This window comes from Tyto alba, unplaced genomic scaffold (assembly GCF_018691265.1).
Source record: "Tyto alba isolate M040663 unplaced genomic scaffold, T.alba_DEE_v4.0 Super-Scaffold_14, whole genome shotgun sequence".
Lineage (NCBI taxonomy): Eukaryota > Metazoa > Chordata > Aves > Strigiformes > Tytonidae > Tyto > Tyto alba.
The window spans coordinates 44,324,102-44,343,609 of record NW_024881276.1 but is presented as its reverse complement, the minus strand read 5'-3'; the positions used below and the strand labels follow the sequence as shown (position 1 = coordinate 44,343,609).

The 19,508-nt window shown below is 38.4% G+C and overlaps 1 protein-coding gene across 14 annotated transcripts in view; it reads right to left on the bottom strand.

The window, feature by feature from the left end:
• Positions 1-19,508, bottom strand: part of POU2F1 (POU class 2 homeobox 1) — a 122,893-nt gene that overhangs the window by 43,949 nt on the left and 59,436 nt on the right. For 11 of the 14 annotated variants that reach the window (XM_042788470.1, XM_042788465.1, XM_042788471.1 and 8 more), the window contains 2 exons: positions 9,277-9,342; positions 2,366-2,466 (listed from right to left, as the gene is read on the bottom strand). In XM_042788470.1, coding sequence (XP_042644404.1) covers positions 2,366-2,466; positions 9,277-9,342 — 167 coding nt within the window. Of the gene's footprint in view, positions 1-2,365; positions 2,467-9,276; positions 9,343-13,900; positions 14,131-15,822; positions 15,922-19,508 lie in introns of those variants that run through there. The other 3 variants (XM_032988202.2, XM_032988201.2, XM_032988206.2) reach the window with 3 other exon arrangements.

The window sequence follows — 19,508 nt, the reverse complement described above, 5'->3', positions numbered from 1 at the left end:
CACAATACTAGTTACTTATTTCTAAGACCTTAACATAGCCTATGTTCTCATAGCTACTGTAACTCTGTATCACCCATATAACCAAAAATCAAAATCATATTCTAAGATCCAAGCTATTTCATTAGGGTAATTGTAACACCATCAATGAGGATTCAAGGATGCATCTGTCTTCTTCAGTCCTGTTATCCTTGCCCCTCCTCAATTTATACACACTTTCCTTGGGTCCCTCCCTTAGGTCAACCCACATATTGACATATCATATGTATGGGGAGGAATAAGGCACTTCATGCGATGTTGCAACTAGCATGATCTTGTTAATCTTCATTAGCATATGCAGAGGTGTCAACTTTAATATGCATTTCACAGATGACAAAGCAAAGGTCATTCACTGGACAGATGGCCCTTGAAACTTTAGAAGATGCACCAGAGCAGAACTGTCCTGTCTCCACAGGGCTTCCTCCTCCAGCCGCAGGTGAGTTTTCTCCTGAATGGGTCACGCGAGTGTCAACCTTATCAGCTCAACAAGCACAAAGATTGAGTAATCCAGACTCCACATTATCCACCCTGTGACTGTAGTTTCATTTTAGGGTACTTGCAAGTGTTTGAGACATTCCTCAGAAAGCCTTTGAGAGCCTCCGCAACCTCCTCCTCCCCCCATTCCTTATCTTTACCAAGTTTCATCGCTCGCCATCGTTTATGCTTCACTCAGGCTACTTATCTCAGTCCTTGTTTTGGGGAGTTACAAGTCATCTCCTACACTGTTCCACCACACAACAAACATTTTCTAATTCGAAATTAAACTGTTCCTGAATGTTGCCTACAACCTAATATTTTATATTAGTCTGGAGGAAAGCACTCTGTGTTAAGGCTGAATCACCCCACTAACAGCAGCCACGCTAGAAAAGGACAGTTTGACAATAGATTCACACACACCTGCAGGTGCATGAAAGAATAGCTGAGATTTTCCTTTGAACTAGAGTTTCAAGAAATGAATCACACTTTATCAAACATGAAGTTATAAAAATCCTGACAACTGTTTAAATAAATACATTTCCAAAGCATGAGAAAGCACTGTGCTAAATACAATTACTGTCCCGGATCAATCTATACAACAAAATGAAGACTAAAACAAACAGAAAATTCTGCAGAACAGCTGTATCTGTCTCCATGTTAAACACATACTGACAACCCAGGAAAACTAGTCAGCTTCTCTCCACATAAAGGCAGCCTACAACAGCCTATTGGCTCAGCAAATTCAAACACTGGCACTCCCTAGGTCCTATATAACCCAATCTACTAGGAAAATTGTAATTATGTGACAAGACATGTGGAATGTTCCATACAATAAAATGGCAGTTCAGAGCTCTTAAAGGAGGGCATAAAAGCTTCAGTACGTCAATTATACCACAATAACTGTGCAACCTCAGACCTCAAACATTCAAGGTCAGCCAATTAGGTACAGTACTGTAAAGTTTAAACTTGCTACTGAGGAAGGGAAAGAAATTAGGACATTTGTTTTCATACATCAAGTGTGAACAGATAAAAAACTACCAAAAAATGCCCCTTACACTTCTCTTCACCTAGGGATGCCCCACTTTGCTTCAGCCTACATCTGAAGTTCAGCTTTGATTCCCTAAACACAGCAGCAGCAGAATAAAGGGATAGTAGTGGAAGCCTGAATATCATCTGACAAACAGATCTTTGAAATAACTTTTTTAAAAAATAAATTTAAAAACTCACAAACCAAATATGCTTAGTAAGTATGATCACTTTATATTTCTAGTTAATGTGTAAGAGCTTGAAAGACTGAAGCATACTTCTGACTACCATTCAATACAACTTGTGGCTTCTTAACTAGGTAGTGACAGTTTCAGAACCTTAGCAACTGTTGGGCCAATACTTTATATATTTAACACTTTATATATTTTAATATTTAATCTTTACTAAAAAGATTAAATTTTACCTTGCCTTTCAATTTGGTATCTCCATTAAGGTTTAAAAAAAACCAAACCAAACCAAAACAAAACAAAAAAACCAAAACAACAAACCAAACCAAACCAAAACTAAAAAACAAACAAACAAACAAACAAAACACTTTAGGCATTCTCAAGTCCTCAGAAAGGGACTTTGTAGTTCCCCCAAATAGATCTCACCCTACCTTGATATATTCTACAGTCTAATGCAATGAAGTAAGGACCACAATAAGAACTTCTTCCCATGCAAGCTATTTAAGCATGTGGTCTATCCATATGTTCCTTTACACAGCTACCCATCATTCACAGGAAGAGACAACATAGAACATACAAGAGCAGCTGCATTTGTACCTGCCCAAGTCTCCCTTACTTTGAAATGGGTCTTCTCTTACCTGATGAAGGTGCCCAAAGAAGGCCTGGGCCTGGGCTGTAGAGATTGCTCCTCCGACAGGCACAGGCTGCTTTTGAAAGTCCAGGCCATTTGTTTGCGTGCCTGGAGAAAGAGAGATATTAACAACTATTAGTTATTACTTTTATGAAATAGAATAAGAATTAATATTCCCAAGTCCCCTGTTATTCTCTCAATACTACGTAGTAGAAAAATAGTCTGAGAGTAACAAGAATTTCAGTTTTTTTACTGAAAAGGGGTATGGGGAAGCAATGTCACTTCTAGACTTCAGTAATATAGCATTTGTCAGCTGAACAAAATCAACATAATATTTTCTTTAGATTCTATCATCTTCCCTACTCTACCATGATTTGAGAACCAAATGGGTGCATGCTGCTACAGTTAAACTGTGTTTCTATTTTCCATGCACTCTCTATCCAGCAGGTGACAACTATCTTCAACTTCAGAAAGTGGCAAGAACAAGGTTCATATTAAGTCACCTTTCATTACAGACAGGTAAAATAATACTTGACTAAAACATTAGTGCCATATATACACAGCAGTTATGGGCCACAGTTTTACTCTTTTGATAAAAGATATCTCCACAATTCCATGAATATTTGTGCAGAGCTCCCATTACATAAGATAACTGCCTGGGCTTGCTTTTGCTCTTACCCACCTTCATATAACTAAAACCCGATTATTTTCCTACATTTTTGTTGTTTTAAACAGCTCATCACACATGAAAACCCCCAGACTATCTCCAAATAATCTGGCTGTGACAAGCAAAAGGAAAAAAAAAAATAAAAAGGAACTAAAATTTTTTTCCATGAGAAACTACCACAGAATTCTCTTCTGCCAAGAGGAACTATACTACAAACTTTTAAGAATCATTCTGTGGGGAGATGATAAAATCAACATTAGGGATTATCAACAACTGGTTTTGTATGTTGGGTATTACTACCTACAGTGTCTAACAAGAAAGGAGACTCTATCAGGCTGCATGGAATTTCTAGAACAGATGATGCAATTTAAAAATTATGTGACTGAAATGAAGTAAAACCAGCTTTAGACTTGCATGTTTACTCTTCATGACAATCAGATTTTGTTCAATGCCTATGGACAGGTGTTCAACTAATTCCTACTTCAAAATTCCTTCCGTTATCTACATTTTTCACCATAAAAATCTAGGTTATCCATTATGCAGGAGAGTCACTGGGGTGACTCTCACAAAACAACAGGGGTTTGTTATTCCTTTGAAACATCTGCAAAAGCAAGTGGGTACAAAATTTGGTTAGTAAAATACACTATCCAATATTTTACATTGCTATTTTGACCTACAAGCAGATTACATAGATAAAATTTCCAAAGATGAAGTCACTGTTCAAATAAATACAGATACAATATAAATAGTCAAGCTTTCTAGTACCCATGTAAGTTATACCTCACATGGCCCTTTGACACATCTTTGGTGGAGGTGTGGTGGAGGAGGTGTTGGTCTACTCTCAAGTTTTTAATTCTATGCTTTGGGCCAGGGTTTATAGACTTGAGACACATGTGCAGCCAAAGATCCACAGGCATGTTAAAAATATTAAGATTTTAAACTACATAAAGTTGTTTCGCTTTAATGAGTCTAAAATTCCAATCCAAAGTGAATGGGAGGACAATCACTGGTCTGAAGTGATCTTGAATGAATGCAACTTAGTAGCATTTCTCCAAAGAAAAGTAGGTAAGAAGGTCTGCTGCAAAGAGGTAGAAGAATAGCATCTATTTTCATTCTTTGCAGTAAACCGTAGAATTCCCATTTCTGAGAGGAACAGTTGGAAGCCTCCCTTAAATAAACAGGTGAAGCTGTTCTAGTTAACTATCTTTCAAAAAGAACCTCAAATCATGATACCATATTAAAAGAGCACTGTTGTGCATGTGTGCAGAAGAAATGCTCCAGTTAGCGCTTCTGCCGGCTCTTAACACAGAAATTTGAAACAAGCCTCCTAGGGTTGATAGTTTTGAACAAAGCCAGTTCTAAGACTGAGCTTAAAATTCCCATGGGTCCCAAAAAAACAGATCTAACTGGTACTGAGAGAAAACAACATTTTCTTTAAATTCAACCTTGAAGGACTCCAACTCTCTCTCCCCACATCTCCCAAAACCAAACTCAGAGCAAAAAGCCCCAGAAGACACCTGTTCACTCTATGTTCTAACTTGCATCTTAAGCTTTCTCTGGTGTTTGGAAGTACAGTGTCCCTTCCCCTTTGGATGCAGCTTTAGTTTTGCAAGCAATGTTACACAGGTTGCTTGCATTTATCACAGGATGCCAGAGTCTCTTGAAGAACATCAGGGAAAATGAACTTTGAGTCGAGCGTATGAGGCCTTGCTCTTTAGGTGATCATAAGGATGTGACACCACTCCTGTGGAATCCAAGAAATCTGATATGGAGACTGGAAAATGGAGCTGTCAAAAGCAGAAAGTCAGCACATTGCAAGGACACGAAAGGACCAGAATGCCACTTCTGCTCAAGGTTAAATGCAAAAACCCATGATGATTAATAGACATGGCAGATGCAATGGCAAGTATTGTGAGTTTAAGAGTGCCAACTATTTATGTCTTTTCCACCTCCATCCCATAACTGCTCCCGTAACTGCTAGAGCTGATCTAACAGCTCACCAACACCAAAAAACAACCATGATGGGTTTTTTTTCCCGATCTCCCATCTCCCCTTTCTTCTTGGTTCCAACTACTTTGACCCTGTCCTGCCCCTTCTGGCAGTTCACGGACACAGCAATAAGCCAATCCACCTTTCTAAGTGAGTAGAAAACTATTCACGTGAACTGTTCCAGTTATGTGAGATTAAATAACTGACTTTAGGGCCCAGCAAGCGGCAGATAATGCAAAGCAGGGGAGGTCAGAGATGTGGTAGCAGGGAAGTGAACCTCACCTGCCCTCAAGTTGTTAAGACTGAATCAAGCCGTAGGATGAAATTTCATCCTTATAGGCCAAATCCAATGCAACTTAAGCACGTTTAAATTCTGGCATAAATTCAGCCATGTGGTTAGCTACTTCATGGAATTGGTTTGGATGAAGATTCATACTAAATGCAATTAATCTTCAGCCAAATCAAATCTCTGAGCTACCTCACTCAGTGCCACTCCAGGGAAAGGAACAGGACACTAAGTACCAGGACACCCTGAGCACGGATGAGTTTATGCTGTCTTGGAATTGTACCTGCAGAGTGTAAAGGCACGACAAAACGAAGCAGGCGAGATAATGTTGCATCTTTAGCCAGGAGAAGAACATAATCTTAAAATTCAAGATCATTAATCATCAGACTTTAGTCTGAGTTTACAAACTACCTAAGAACAAAAGAGGAGTGAGGGACTACGGGTCTGGGGAAACGTGGAGTAAGGTGCACGAAAGGACTCAGGAAGTGGAGGCAAATGAGGAAAAGGAAGATTTCAAAACTAACTTGAGTGGTTATCTGCACTGTGCTCTGGGAGACATCTGCCAGCATCTACAGTACGTGTTTCCATCTCTCCCCCGCCTCTCTGTGTGTGTATGTTGACAGAGAGAGATATCCCCAATACTGAGAGTGTTGATTCCTTGTCCACATTGCTAATAAGAAGTTTAGCATTGTTATTTGCCCAGAATTTTATCATTTCAAAAATTTTTCAGGGTCCCTCTCCCACTCTCCTATAGACTTTCTTCTTATGGAAACTGAAAAAACAATCTCTGGAAATGAAGCAATATAAACAAAAATTCTTAAAATCATTCCAAATACTACACTTAGAAATATTATTTTGCTGCTATGTCAAGGCATGTCAAAATACAACACTTTCTATAGATATTATAACCTTGGCTTTCATAGTACTTAATTTACACAGCTTTTTAAAAAGAATATGCATTAAACAAACAAACAAACAAAAAGGTTTAACTGTTTTGAAAAATGTTATGCTATAACCTATAAAAAGGGAACCAAAAGGGCTATCTGTTTACTGTAAGACACTCTTCTTACTTATCTCTCTTTTTTCCAGTAGATATTAAGTAGACTGTCCACCCACAACTGAAGGTTGGAAAATGTTTGTGTAATTCTGCAATACTGATGACCAGTTGATCAATTAATATTTTTGTGAAAACCACCATGCAACAACTCTTGCACTCATACAGACTTATTCTGTTGCTGGTTTTAGCTCCTTTGAAATATGGGTTGCTCTTTCAGATGCTTAAAAGGGAATTCTAGTTCGCACAATAATTTTAAAATTAAAATCTGTTTCAGGCATTTTATTGTGACCAATGGATTCAGGGGGCTTTTCTGTGTTCCCTAAATAGTCAGAATTAGAAATACAAAAACCTAATTTGATAACTTCCATGAAATTTAGCTGTTAGCTCAGAGAACTACTGATGTTAAGTCACCTTTAACACAGTGGCGACCATATATTTTTTTTCCCCTGAGAACAGTAGCTCTGCCAAATGTAAATTCCATGCACTACTGTAATTTCTCTTACAATTTTCAAATTGCATCAGCTTACTACAGTATAAAACAGGAATGACCCAAACAAACATCCAGTGAGGTTTGAAAGACAGACTAGTAGTGCTTACACAGCAGACAAGTGATTTACAAATGTCACTGGAAAACAGTTACAGGAAGTTACAAAAATAAGAACTCTGAGTGTTTATAAAAATCACCTTCACACATTTTGCTACAGGGCCTATGCTCCCCAGACAATGGCACCTCCAGTTTCTTGGTATCCAAGGCTGAAAGTTGACTTCTTTTCACTAAGTATGCACAGATCCCAGATCCAAAACCTGAGTACCCTGATCAGAAGCCTAAAATTACATTCCTTGAGTTTTCCTATCAGGGTTCAACACCTGCCAGTTGACTAATGCAACTGATGCTTGAGCCCCCAAAGAATGTCACAAATGCCATTAATAATTACTTCCAGTGGTTTATAAGCACTATATTTAAGAACAAAACAATGACTGCAGAACAAAGGGTCCTAAAAATTTCTGGATTATTTTAGTTTTCATCATTTAAAAAGTCAGGAAACAAAACTGAAAGGAATCACTGGGAACGCTTAAATTACAGAAGTAATGTTTGCAAAAGGTCCAAACATGGGTAAAACTTCTGTAATAACTAACTTTAGTATTAGAGTATAAAAAAAATGCAGATGTGTAAAGTACCTACATGCAGCTTTACAATCCGTCAGTTTCTTCATACCATGACCACTACCTTCACACTGATAAAGTATTTGCCTAGGAGAGCAGAAACAGGGTTCTGATGAAGCTGATCACAGAATACCAGGTTGGAAGGGACCTCAAGGACCATCTGGTCCAACCTTTCTTGGCAAAAGCACGGTCTACACAAGATGGTCCAGCACCCTGTCCAGCTGAATCTTAGAAGTGTCAGATGCTGGGGAAGCTGCAATGTATCTGGGATAAACCAAGTCCTCCTGATTAACAGCTTGGTTTAGGTGAAACTGCTAGTTAAAGCTGCACTTAAGGAAGCACATTGGGAATACACTCTTCGGAGAAATCATAGGCAGGGAACTGTGGTCATACAGAGTAGGAAGTCTGAATTTTCTCAGAAGTTTACAACACACCCTCCAGCTATAAGGATTCTATAGGGATATTTAAAACTGTTGTTCTCTTTATGCTGTTTATGATTATGAAATATTTACAGCCCATATGTTTTTTGAAATAATGTTTTATATCATCCTAAACCAGTATTAAATACATAATAAATCATTTTTGCATGTAACAAGAATTTATATCTGTCCTGTTACAAATACAAAGGAAATTATAAAAACTGAGAGGCCAGTAACAAAACACACGTTAATAAGCGAGCAGAATTCCTTTTGACCGACAACCTGTATTGACAGAAAGCATCCAACCACTTGGACCAGTATCAGGAACATTCAGCCACTCTTAGCTGCATTAAAGCCTTGCACAAAGAATAAGAAGACAGCAGCATAAAGTGAAATAAATTGTTAATTTCATCCCAACTCCAGGGTTTAAAATAAAACTCTTATTATTGAACCAAGAGGAAGAAAAATAATTTTCCTCATACAAGGTAACTAGACTTCTCTCAAAGCAACAAGTTCCTTTTCATTATTCTCTTTCCAAATGCTACTCAGCTCAAAGAAGATTCTGAGTTCAGTTAAAGTATTTACTTTCCATTCAGAAATGTTCTCTTGTTTTAAAAATGAACATTAAATTACCTCCAGAAAGGAATTAAAGCATGAGATAGCACGATTGGGTTATAGTGGCTTAACAAGCTTTTTCAATGGCTTAGAACTTGGCCACATCTTAAGGATGCACCAAGAGGCACACTGGCCTTGACACAAAGGCTATTCTTCCCCAGCCAAATTTCAAGATTTTGTTCTAACATATGAAGAAACTACAGAAAAGCCAAATAACTTTTTTTTTTTTTAATGTTGAGAAATTATGCTTTCTCCCTTCGACTTGTTCTTGAGAACTGTTGTGAGAGCTTGAATGAAATCTAAAATGGAAACAAGATCAGCCAATGGCACACATCTGCCAGGGAAGATCTGAACCCGAAAATAAATGACAAAATTAATGGTGGTGAGGGTACATTCTGCCAGGAAACAATGAGACTACTTATGGAGAGCTAGTGCCACCAGACCTTCCGTAATATCAGAAACATTAGAGATAGAGGAAGAGGGAAATGTCTTACATACAAAGTGTGGATAGTGCTCTGATACAGTATGTGTAAATAACGCCCTACATACAGTAGGGTTAATGACAAAAGTTCCCAAGTCTCCAAAAACAGTAGGTGTGGGGGTTTTTTTCTGTTTTGTTTGCATTATTTTTTTAATTCTTGTAAACTGGTGAAGAAATTTTGCTTTTAATTTCCATTCAATTCCACCAGAAAATATCTGTACACCAATTATCATTTCTTACCTGTGTTCCCATCCCCACTCTCCATGGATGGTTTACTGGTTTCTGACGGATTGTTCATTCTTGAGTCTGCATTAAAACAGAAATAAAGATAAGCTAATACAGAGGGAAAAAAGAAAAAAAAAACACACACACAAATCTATTCATATCTACTGGTTCAAGGGAACTACAGCACATCAGGAATTTGATGTGTTTTACCCTAATTCAGATTACAACACAGAAAGAATGATCAGAAGCAGAACTCAATACTGAATCTTCTGATAAATATTGTTTCAAAATTTTTTATGTCATTATTCTCATATGCGAAAACATGGTGTTAAGGGAATAAAAGACAGCATGCTGAGCGGCAAAGATAGGTATGGACTTAATTTTCAGTACAATGAAAGTCATAAAAGCAAAACAAGGGAGGGGCAGGGGAACGGAGGAAGGAACAATGACTACATCAAGATTTTAAAACATTATGTCTGTAGGCCACCACCATGGCCTACATTATTCTTGTGTTGGGTTTTTTCCCCCGTAAGATAAAGAAAATTCAGTCATTATAATTAAATAGATGCCATTTTCCTAATACTACATTTTTATCTTACAAGAATGTCACTGATGTTATTTTATGTTTCCTATATATTCATGCAAAACCATACAAATATAAAATAATTCCTCTTCCTTCTCCCTTTGGATGAATCTATTGTAAAGTCTGCTCTTGGTTTCAAAGCTTGTCAGCTGAATATAGTGCAATGCAGAGAGCCTCTCCAGATGGCAGACAGAGAATATAGTTTCTTTGTATAGAAATCTATACAGATGTTCTGTGTACAGCATCAGCTCTCCAGCTTATTACCTCCTCATTTGTTGCTACCGACCTCAGTATGCCACATTATCACAAACCAAAATTACAAAAAGAATCTCAAGACACACCAGTTGATAAAATGAAGCATAAGCAAATCCTTAAGCACATTCTTCCATTCCCATAACCAGTTAAACCCAAGTTCAATGAACTCAAAATAAACCCTTTACTTGAGGATATTCTCTTGCTAGGTGCTTAAAAGGTTACCTCTGTCATGCACTTTCATCAAACCAGTGATTTCCAAAATACCAAAGGGCTGAAGAATACAGTAATAGTATTAACTGCTGCATCTTTCCCCCAGATATTTCCGAGAATGCCCAGACACTTCACTGCTTGGCAGTCTGTGAGAGCTGGAAATGAGAAGCCAGATCACTGCCGTGTACTATCACCTGCTACTGCCCTGAGACCAGTGCCAACCTCAGGCTACCAGAACCTGGCACGACAGCAGCAGAGAAATGCAAGCACAAGCCAGGAGGAATGCAAGCATGTAGACAGGGCCTGAATGAAAACAGGAGTCCTGATGAAGCCTGGCTGGGAGCACAGGCTGGGAAGAGGAGGGAACTAGTTAGGAATGAAGCACATGTGAGAGAAAAGATAAGAGACATCAACCTTGAAAGAACTTCAGTAAGCAGTCAGGAAACACAATTTAAGACCCGTCAATATTTTTAAAACAAATGTAATTTTCCACATAAGCAACGGCTGCAGTTGAACCCAATACGGCCTAGAAAGCTCTAAGGACTGTAACAAACAGGAATCTTCCCCCTGAGAAGTTAACGCAACCTCTCCAGAGCCTCAACTCTTCTCAGAAAGTTCCTGTGCCCATCCATGCTTGATTCTTTCAAATGTCAACCACACATAAAAGAGATCTGAACTATCAATGTTACTCTTATAATAAAGGCAGACATGTTAAACTGCTTTTTTGAAAGGGAGAATGAGTGAGGAGAAACCTTCCAGCCAAGCACTGCTGGCCCACACTTTGGCAGAAGGCTGAAAGTTTTGCCCTGTTTTTCACAACCTCTGCTAAGCTGATTCAAGCTATGAGTTCATAGTCTTGAAAGACAGAGCTCTGCTAAGGTTGCAGATACAGAACCTATTGCTTCCCAGCTCCTTATTTTGTCATTTTACACATTTGAATAGTATGATCCACAATCTAAAAGCAGAACATGGGTTTCACTGATCACACAGAAATGTTTGTTATTGATGTGCCCCTCCCTGCTGATAGATCTGTGTGTAAAACAAATACAAAGTATGCTCCTATCTAGAAGGTTTTGTGTAGCTTAAATTGAGTTTATTGTTGTGGCAACAGCACATTTATTTAAAGTGATTATGGGCAACATTCATTTGATAAACAGCATTAGTTCATTCCTTGACATGCAGAGAGCTACTAAAATTAGTTTAGGTTCAGATAACACTGAATGAGAGACTTCACTTCAGACACAAGCAGGACGAGTCCTCATCCAACAGGAAAATGTGCAAAGAGGGCTTAGAAGTCCAATACACTTGGTTGTGGAAACCAGGCTAACTCATGGGGCTATTGGACATTGGGTGTATTTTTTAAGCCCAGAGCACAAAGATAGCCTGAACTCATGAGAGCACTAACCACAGAAGGGAACAGGCTGGGAGGATTGTCTCTCAGTGACATAGGGTCCATTCACTAAATCATTTCAGAAAGCTCTTGCAAGAAAAACAAGACAGAGCCCTCCTGTGCTAGTTTGTTGAAGTGTTAGAGCCACTGTGCAGGATACTAATGATAGAATAAACAAACTAAACCCCGAGGAGTGACACAACTGTCCTGTGCATAGAACTCCAAGCAACACACTGTCCATTCCCTCTATGTGAGGAGGCTCATACAACAAATCTTCCCGCATGACCTGCAAGTTTGCTCAGGACAAAGTTATAAATGTACAGACATGGTTTTTGCCAGGCTATGCTGAAAAATAAATCATTTTTTTAAAAGGTTTTCAGTGTTTGCTAGTACTACACATAAAGTTTACTCAACTACCAAAAGCATGTCTAAATGAAGAATATTTTATTGTAAAGATTCATCCCTAACAAAGACCTCAAACATTGCTATTGCAAAAAAGCAGCAAGTTGGATGAAGAAACATCTTTCTGCTATTGCTCAGGTTCAAATGAAGGATAGCATCCATTATTTCACCAGCTGACTATTTCTTGTTCAATCTGTGGGCCTTCTGCATGTGAAGCATCGAGAACAATGCCGCTATTTCCATTGCAAATGCTATGACATACATCTGAAGCACAAAACTGCTACCAGCAAAACAGACACGTATCTGCAGGATACTAAACCTATGAATTCATTATACATCAAATAAAAAGATTATTTGGTTTATACATGTTCATACGATTTCTGCTTTAAAGTTAAAAGAATAAACAAATGAAGTGGGCTAAAAAATCCAAACCATAATGCCCTCACCTTTTCTTTGTCCTTTAGATCTTACTTGGGTTTTAAATAAAAGCCCTGGGTTACAACTTCTGCCAACATTATCTAAAAACAAACTCCACAGAAGGAAGGATCGAAAGCAGCAGGTGCATGATTGAAATCAAACTCTCAGGAGTGGATAACGCTCAGTACTGCTACTGCACTAGCAGGGCTGAGGGTGTCGCAAGGCAGTGCTGTGCCAGGCTTTCATACACCCTCAGTAACATTTCAAAAGGTATTCAGAAGAAAGAAGCAGCAGACAGGACACTGGACCAACCTGGAGTATTAGCAACTGCACAGCTAGTAAAACACAGAAAATCTTAACACGGAATATATCATTAACTATTTCCTTTCACCCATTAAAGTGAAACTGCCTGACACTCCATCAGCACCAGCAAAAATGATTCATTGATAAATATGGAAAAAACAAAGTTCAATGTGAGCAAAAACATGCCAAAATTTCTTTAGAAATTCATTTTCCAAAAATCCTCTTCATATTCAGAAACAAATATCCAGATGTCTGCTTTAAAACTTAGCATTGAAAAATACATTCTCTTTGACATATAGGTTCTTATATGGACTTATATAATGGAATCAAAAGAATAAAAAAAATCTCAACATTTTGCTTTGGAGAAAGAGCCTTGAAAATAAATTAGACCTATTGTAAAATTGGGATGATCTGTTATTATAAATAACCTTAAAAGGCATGAAGAAGAAATTATGGCATGTCTGTTCTGCAGTCCTGATGGAATCTCAGCGCAGGAAATACATTATCCTAGTAACCTTAGGCACAGCTTGCAACGGTATCAATGGCAACCACTGTGCACTCCACCTTATTTTCTAGTGTGCCTGAAGAACCTAGCTATTACATTAAAAATACACAGACATAACATACATTCTGTTGGGGAATGGCTCAATACAGCTACTAAATTCTTTGAGACTGGGACTCTCATTCATTTTAATGCTTTAAAATTCATAACACACCAATATGGAAGTCAAGTCCAGTGTTTGTTAGAAGCCAAATGCTTCTCAGATTGAAATCCTAAAAGCAAAAGGTCTGTATTAATATCATCCAAGCCTAGCAGCAAATCTCTCCAGTGCAAAGGAAACAAATTCTCCTAGAGCAAGGGAAAGAAGAAGAAGAAAAAAACCAAACCATGTATTTGCCTGGTACAGATCTACCTATCTACCAGGCAGCTACTTGCTGCCGATTCACTGGTGAGCTTCAGCCTTACAAATACCTTCTCCAGCCTCTGCATACATGATTAAGCCTCTATGCATAGTCAACCTCACAGCCTCTATTTCCATATTAAAATGCTCATAAGAAAGACCTGAGCTGGTACCCACCTAGAACGTAGTCGTTGCAGTCCAGCATTGCTGTGGTATCTTCTACAGGTTCAGATAGTCCAAGGAATGGGAGAATGGCAATTTCTATCAAATCTACACTACTGCTCTCGACCGAACACGACAGGGAGTGGGGAGGTGGGGGAAGAAATACAACTTCAGTTACACCATAGCAATCTTCAACTGAACAGGGAAACTTCAGTTGCTCTGTGGAGTTTTAGTCTCTCCTACTAGCTGTGTCTGACATTGTCAAGGCGACTGAAGCGTGAAAAGTTCCCCTTTTTGTAATAAAATAGAAACAAAGATTGCAGCTGGCAGTTTCCATAATGAAGCTTAATCAGTATGCGCCTGATTAGGGCCTTATGCAAATCTCCTCTCGTTAGCACAGCAGCCAGCACTTTGAAGTCCATGAACAATTCATTTGCAGAGTACACTGAAAGCGCTCCCTGCATAATTTAAATCATGGTATAAATATTTATCAGCTCATTTGCATATTAATTGGCAGTGCATGAAGGGAAAAATTATCTCCCGAGTGCCAGCATAATAATTAGGGAACAAAATGAATTTTCTTCCAATAGCTTGGCTTCTCAGCCCTAACTCAAGCACAGTACCACAGGGGAGCAGGGAGGGGAAGAGACAAAGTTCTGTTCAAATGCCACTGAAATGACACGTACAAATTAGAAACAACTCTACAGACTTAAGCACCTTTAATCTTATTCCTGCTGGCAACAATAACTTCAATAATAAAGGGGATTTGGAAAAAGCTTTCTACACAATCCAAATAATCCCACGAAAACAATTAGCAAGGTAGAAGCTGAACACAAAGCTGTCAAACTGGTGCTTGCACATCTGCATGGAGTTTTCTACATTCGAACACGAACTGTCACAAGAAGGTCCTGGGCAGGAAAGAGAGTACCACCAGGGCAAGGAAGCGGCACAATTCCCTTTAAATGGCTAAAGAGCTTGGTGATTCATTATCAGGTAATCCCTTTGCCACGGCCAACTTAACAGCAGTGGATATGTCAAGTATTGTGTAACATTTGACACCCACTAATCTATCCCGTGTGAAATCAAAATAGATTTAGTCTTTTGCTTTCCAATGACTTCCAAGAAAAAACAAAAATCTATCACTAATCCCTTCCACAAACGTATACAATATAGCCAAACAAAGCCTACTGCAGAGCTAAGGTTTTTGAAAGGGGAACTTTACACCCGGGTTGCATCTTTGAACCACTCAATGATAACCTGAGCACACTTGCTGCTGTGACCACAAAGTATGCTGAAAGACTGGAGAAGTGGGAAGAGGCTTTGGTCTATGGATTAATCAATCTTCTTTTCCAAAAGTTGCCCACAGAACTAAGTGTACTGATGAACTATGAGGCTAGATTTAACCGTTTCAAATAGTTTGTTTACCACTCAAATACTTGTACCCTGAACAGCAAGAACATTTATATAAAAATTCAAGTGAAATGTGGGCATCACAACATTTGTTATTCCATATTCTGATCAGGAAAAGATAAGGTGATGATGCAGGTGACTACAGAGTTGAGCTCCCCACTTCCAGATATTAATTTGAAATTTAAAGAGTAAATTGGGATTTCCCCCCCCCTTTCTTTTTTTTCTTTAAAAAAGCTAGCTGTACTTTTATTCTCCTCATTTCTGAAGTGAATTCAAGCACCGCCTCTCCAAACAAGAGGGAGCGAGAGAAAAGGGACTTCTCATTCATCCAGTACTGACTGGAATTTATTTCCACGCTTGACCTCTTCTTCTGTTCTGGTTCATATCTTTACTTAACACAAGATGTTCCCTGCTATATATTTAACATGAGTGATCTACACTTGAAAAAGATTGCAAGAAGGGAAGGTGCAAAGGTGCTCCCAACTGCAGGGAAACAACTGCGTGTACTGAATAGGTTTCCCTAGTACCTTGTTTCCAACTTGGTTTTCTACTCATTCACGTGTCCCATTGAGAATGCCCAGGCGTATCTCCATGGTTTGCAGACCTTCAGTAAACTTCACTCTTCCATACATGCTTTTGGAGTGCACTGGGAGATAATCCGTTTGCTTCATCGGAAGAGTCTGGACATAAATGGTATAACAAGCCCAGCACTTCACAAAGCAAGTGCCAGTTTAAGTAGTGGATGAGCTGAGGCAGCCAGTAGCATAGTAAGAGGACAGAAGTGTTATCTTTGGGATCCTTTTCAAACGAGAGTTTGTGTTGAGCTGGTTGAACACAGGTGCAGCGTCAGAAGCCCACGACCGCAGGAAGTGACCGTTAAATGCAGGCACGTGTGTAGTGATGGATGACTTGTGTCAAACAACAGAACAAGCAAACAGCAAACAAAGGCCAGGGAAGGATGTGCCTGAAGCAGTGTTAGTGAGCGTGCTGGTGGCACCACAGTGCTACTCACCGTCCCTAAAATCAACACTGCATTGACAGCTAACAAGGACAAGGCAGAAATTTTCTTCCCATTCCCGACTGTGCCAACCAATCTGCCTTATAATCACAACCCCCACACAAATGTTTAATCGAACTGTAACTTCCACTGCTAATTGTAATAAAACCTTATGCATTGACTTTTCAAAGTAATAATAGGCAAAAAAAGAAAAAATGTTCTTCCAGTGACCACTTAATTCTTTGACAATTTTATTGTCTTTCCTTTTATGCAAGTTGTTGATTTTTGACCAAAAAAACCCCTATTGTTTCACTCAGGCCACACTACTGCAACTATTTATCTAGTAGGCTTCCAAAAGAGACCTGAAGACAAGAGTAGGAAAAGGTCTGGGAAGGAACAGTGCATACCACCCTGCTTCAAAACCAATGGCAGAATATGCTAGTTTAACTTTCTGTTTAGGTTCTGCCATATCATTTGCCATTCTTTTCTTTCTGGATTCTTATATCAAAAGGTAATTAACACCCTGAACCAGTCATACTTCTCGTACTCACATTTAAGCAAAACAGAACAGAACTCTGGACTTTGCACACAGAGTTTCCTTTTTCCTCCAAAGGCACCTTAAGAAGAGAAAGTGGTGCACCTTGTGATCATCAGTGCAAAATTCTCCACATCCTGCACAACTAAAGACATCTCAAAAATTGTTTCTCTCCTCTTCACCCAATTCTACAATTCTTACACTGATGATTTTTCCCATATAAATCTACTCATATTTTTCCTTAAAACCCAAGGAACTAAGTCACTAACATGGAGCCAGGTGTGGTAACAAAGGCACATGTCCTTCAGTCAAACACTTCAGAGTCTGCAGATAAGGCTTCAGGAGACAATTTCTACCCTATTCTAATGATTATACTTGATATTTTAATACTTTACTTTTTGGAAAGGGAACCTTATTTTTCCCTGCAGGTTATGCAACTCTTGGTTAGACCTGCTTTTGCATCTTCTCTTTTATTTCTCCTTCTGTTTTGTTTTGGGTTTGTTTTTGTTTTTGTTTTTTTTCCCCATTCATTATGCCCAACTGACTGACTGTAAACTCCACAAAATTATTCCCCAATGTCATCTATTGTAAATAAGTGTTATAGATACTGAAAATTATTACAAACTAGGGAGAAATGATGTTGAAACCCTTGTCTTCTGATGGCCAGTTGATCTCTCCTTTTTCTTTAAAAAAACAACAAAAAAAGCCCAACCAACCAACCAACCAAAACAACACAAATGAGGTACAATTAATGGCATAATGGGCCAAATTGTTATCAACATTATTCTATCCAACACCTTTATGAGGGAAAACAATCTTCATTTTTATGTAGATATGTTTCCATATATTAGCTAAATGTCATTTACTACGTGCCCTCAATGAGAGCTAGGAAATTTCTGCCACTAGCCAGCTCTGTGACAGGCATGACCTTTGTAAACTTGGTGGGCATGCTTTCTGAAACAAGATGGCAAGATTAACCAATAAACCAACAACTGATTATTTCAGTTTTGAACAAGGTACTTGGAATAATACAAGAAAAGGAAGTAAGGTATTAATTGTAACGTATTAGTATAATGCCTTCCTTAGCGTATCAGTGTCCAGTATATTTTGTCTTGAAGAACCACTGAAGACTGGCCACCAAAGCTTTGAAAATAGTGCGTGAGTAAGCACAATGTCAATGAATACCAGCAACACTCAAGAGTAACACTGCTTTCTACATGCCACACCAGCCACGACCATAGATACAACTAGCCCTGAACTGACACTACACAGAGCTACTACATTTTAACTCAAGACATTTCCAAGTCTCCATTCCACAAGCTAAATGAAACCTAATAAAAATTTCGTCAAACAGAACTTCAATGTGCTATTAAAAAAATTATTAAAAAATCACGTACTTCAACAAAATAAACTGTTATTAAAGCTGGCACAATCCTCTTAGAGTAATTATGGACAGACAGACAGCAGCCTGTTCATAGTTAGGGCTGAAAACTAAGCTCTAATTTTAGCCACCACCTTTGACTTCAACTAACAAAATTGATTTTATCTGAAAATTGCTAAGTTTGCTCTGAAAGCCAAAGAGCAGTTGTCTGGAAAAGTCAAATAAAATTGGCCTGCTTTAGAATAACCAGTCATTACGCAATTGCTATGAATTGGAATTTTAGTCTACATTTAATTTTACTTCTCTTTTACAAACTCCAATCATAACTATCCTTTCAAACTTTCCACCACACAAAATGTCTTTCAAAATTCTTCCGTGTACCTTTTTTGAAGAAAATTAAGTATGCAGACAGCTAAGCAGGAATGATAATTCATCCTACCACTGCAGGACAGCAGATACTCATAAGCACCTGACACATTATATAAAGGGGGTTGTTGGTGGGTTTGTTTTTTTAAGTCTCGCTTATTTTTGTCCACAGGAGGTTGCAACTATCATGGTTTAAGTAATTTTTTTATTGTAAGAAAACTGTGGTCATGACAAACTCACAGTACAGTAACACCCTATGAGGAGGGAAAAAAATGGGTGGCTGCCGGAGGCGCAGGAGAAAAGAAAATAAATATCCTTATTCAAAAACTACAGCAGGATAGCTTTCACAAGAAAACTGAGCCTTATTTGAAACTTATGGCTAATGCTACCATTCTGGTGCATTATCTGAAGAGTTTTGCCCTCCCCTTACTGCCTACAAGCCATAAAACATAGGAAAGGATCCATATTATATTTACATCATTTTTTTCTTTCATTCTGTTGAGTGTTTCCTTGTCAAAAGCAAAGGATATAAATTCAGTGCAGTCAACCCTTGTTGTTCAAACTTGATCCATGAAACCATCATAACATTTACTTAGAAATCATAGAATATTTTGAAGAGTAGCAAACATTAAGTCTTTACATCTCCTGACTTAAGCACTCATGTTTCACTCATATTATGTTTTCATGGTTTTCATCACCATCTCAAAGTTACTTGAGACCTATTTATTTATTTATTTATTTACGTACATCAAGCATTACATCATAAGCACTGACTCCAGGAGCTTAATTCAAAAAAAAACACCCAAAGTGCAGCACATTTGAAAACAAATTTGTGTTATTTAACTAGCATGTTGCACCTGCCATACAGCTGTTGCACAGTAGCACTTTTTAGTATTTGCAGGAGGGCACTCACCTTTTTGAATGTAATGAGAAG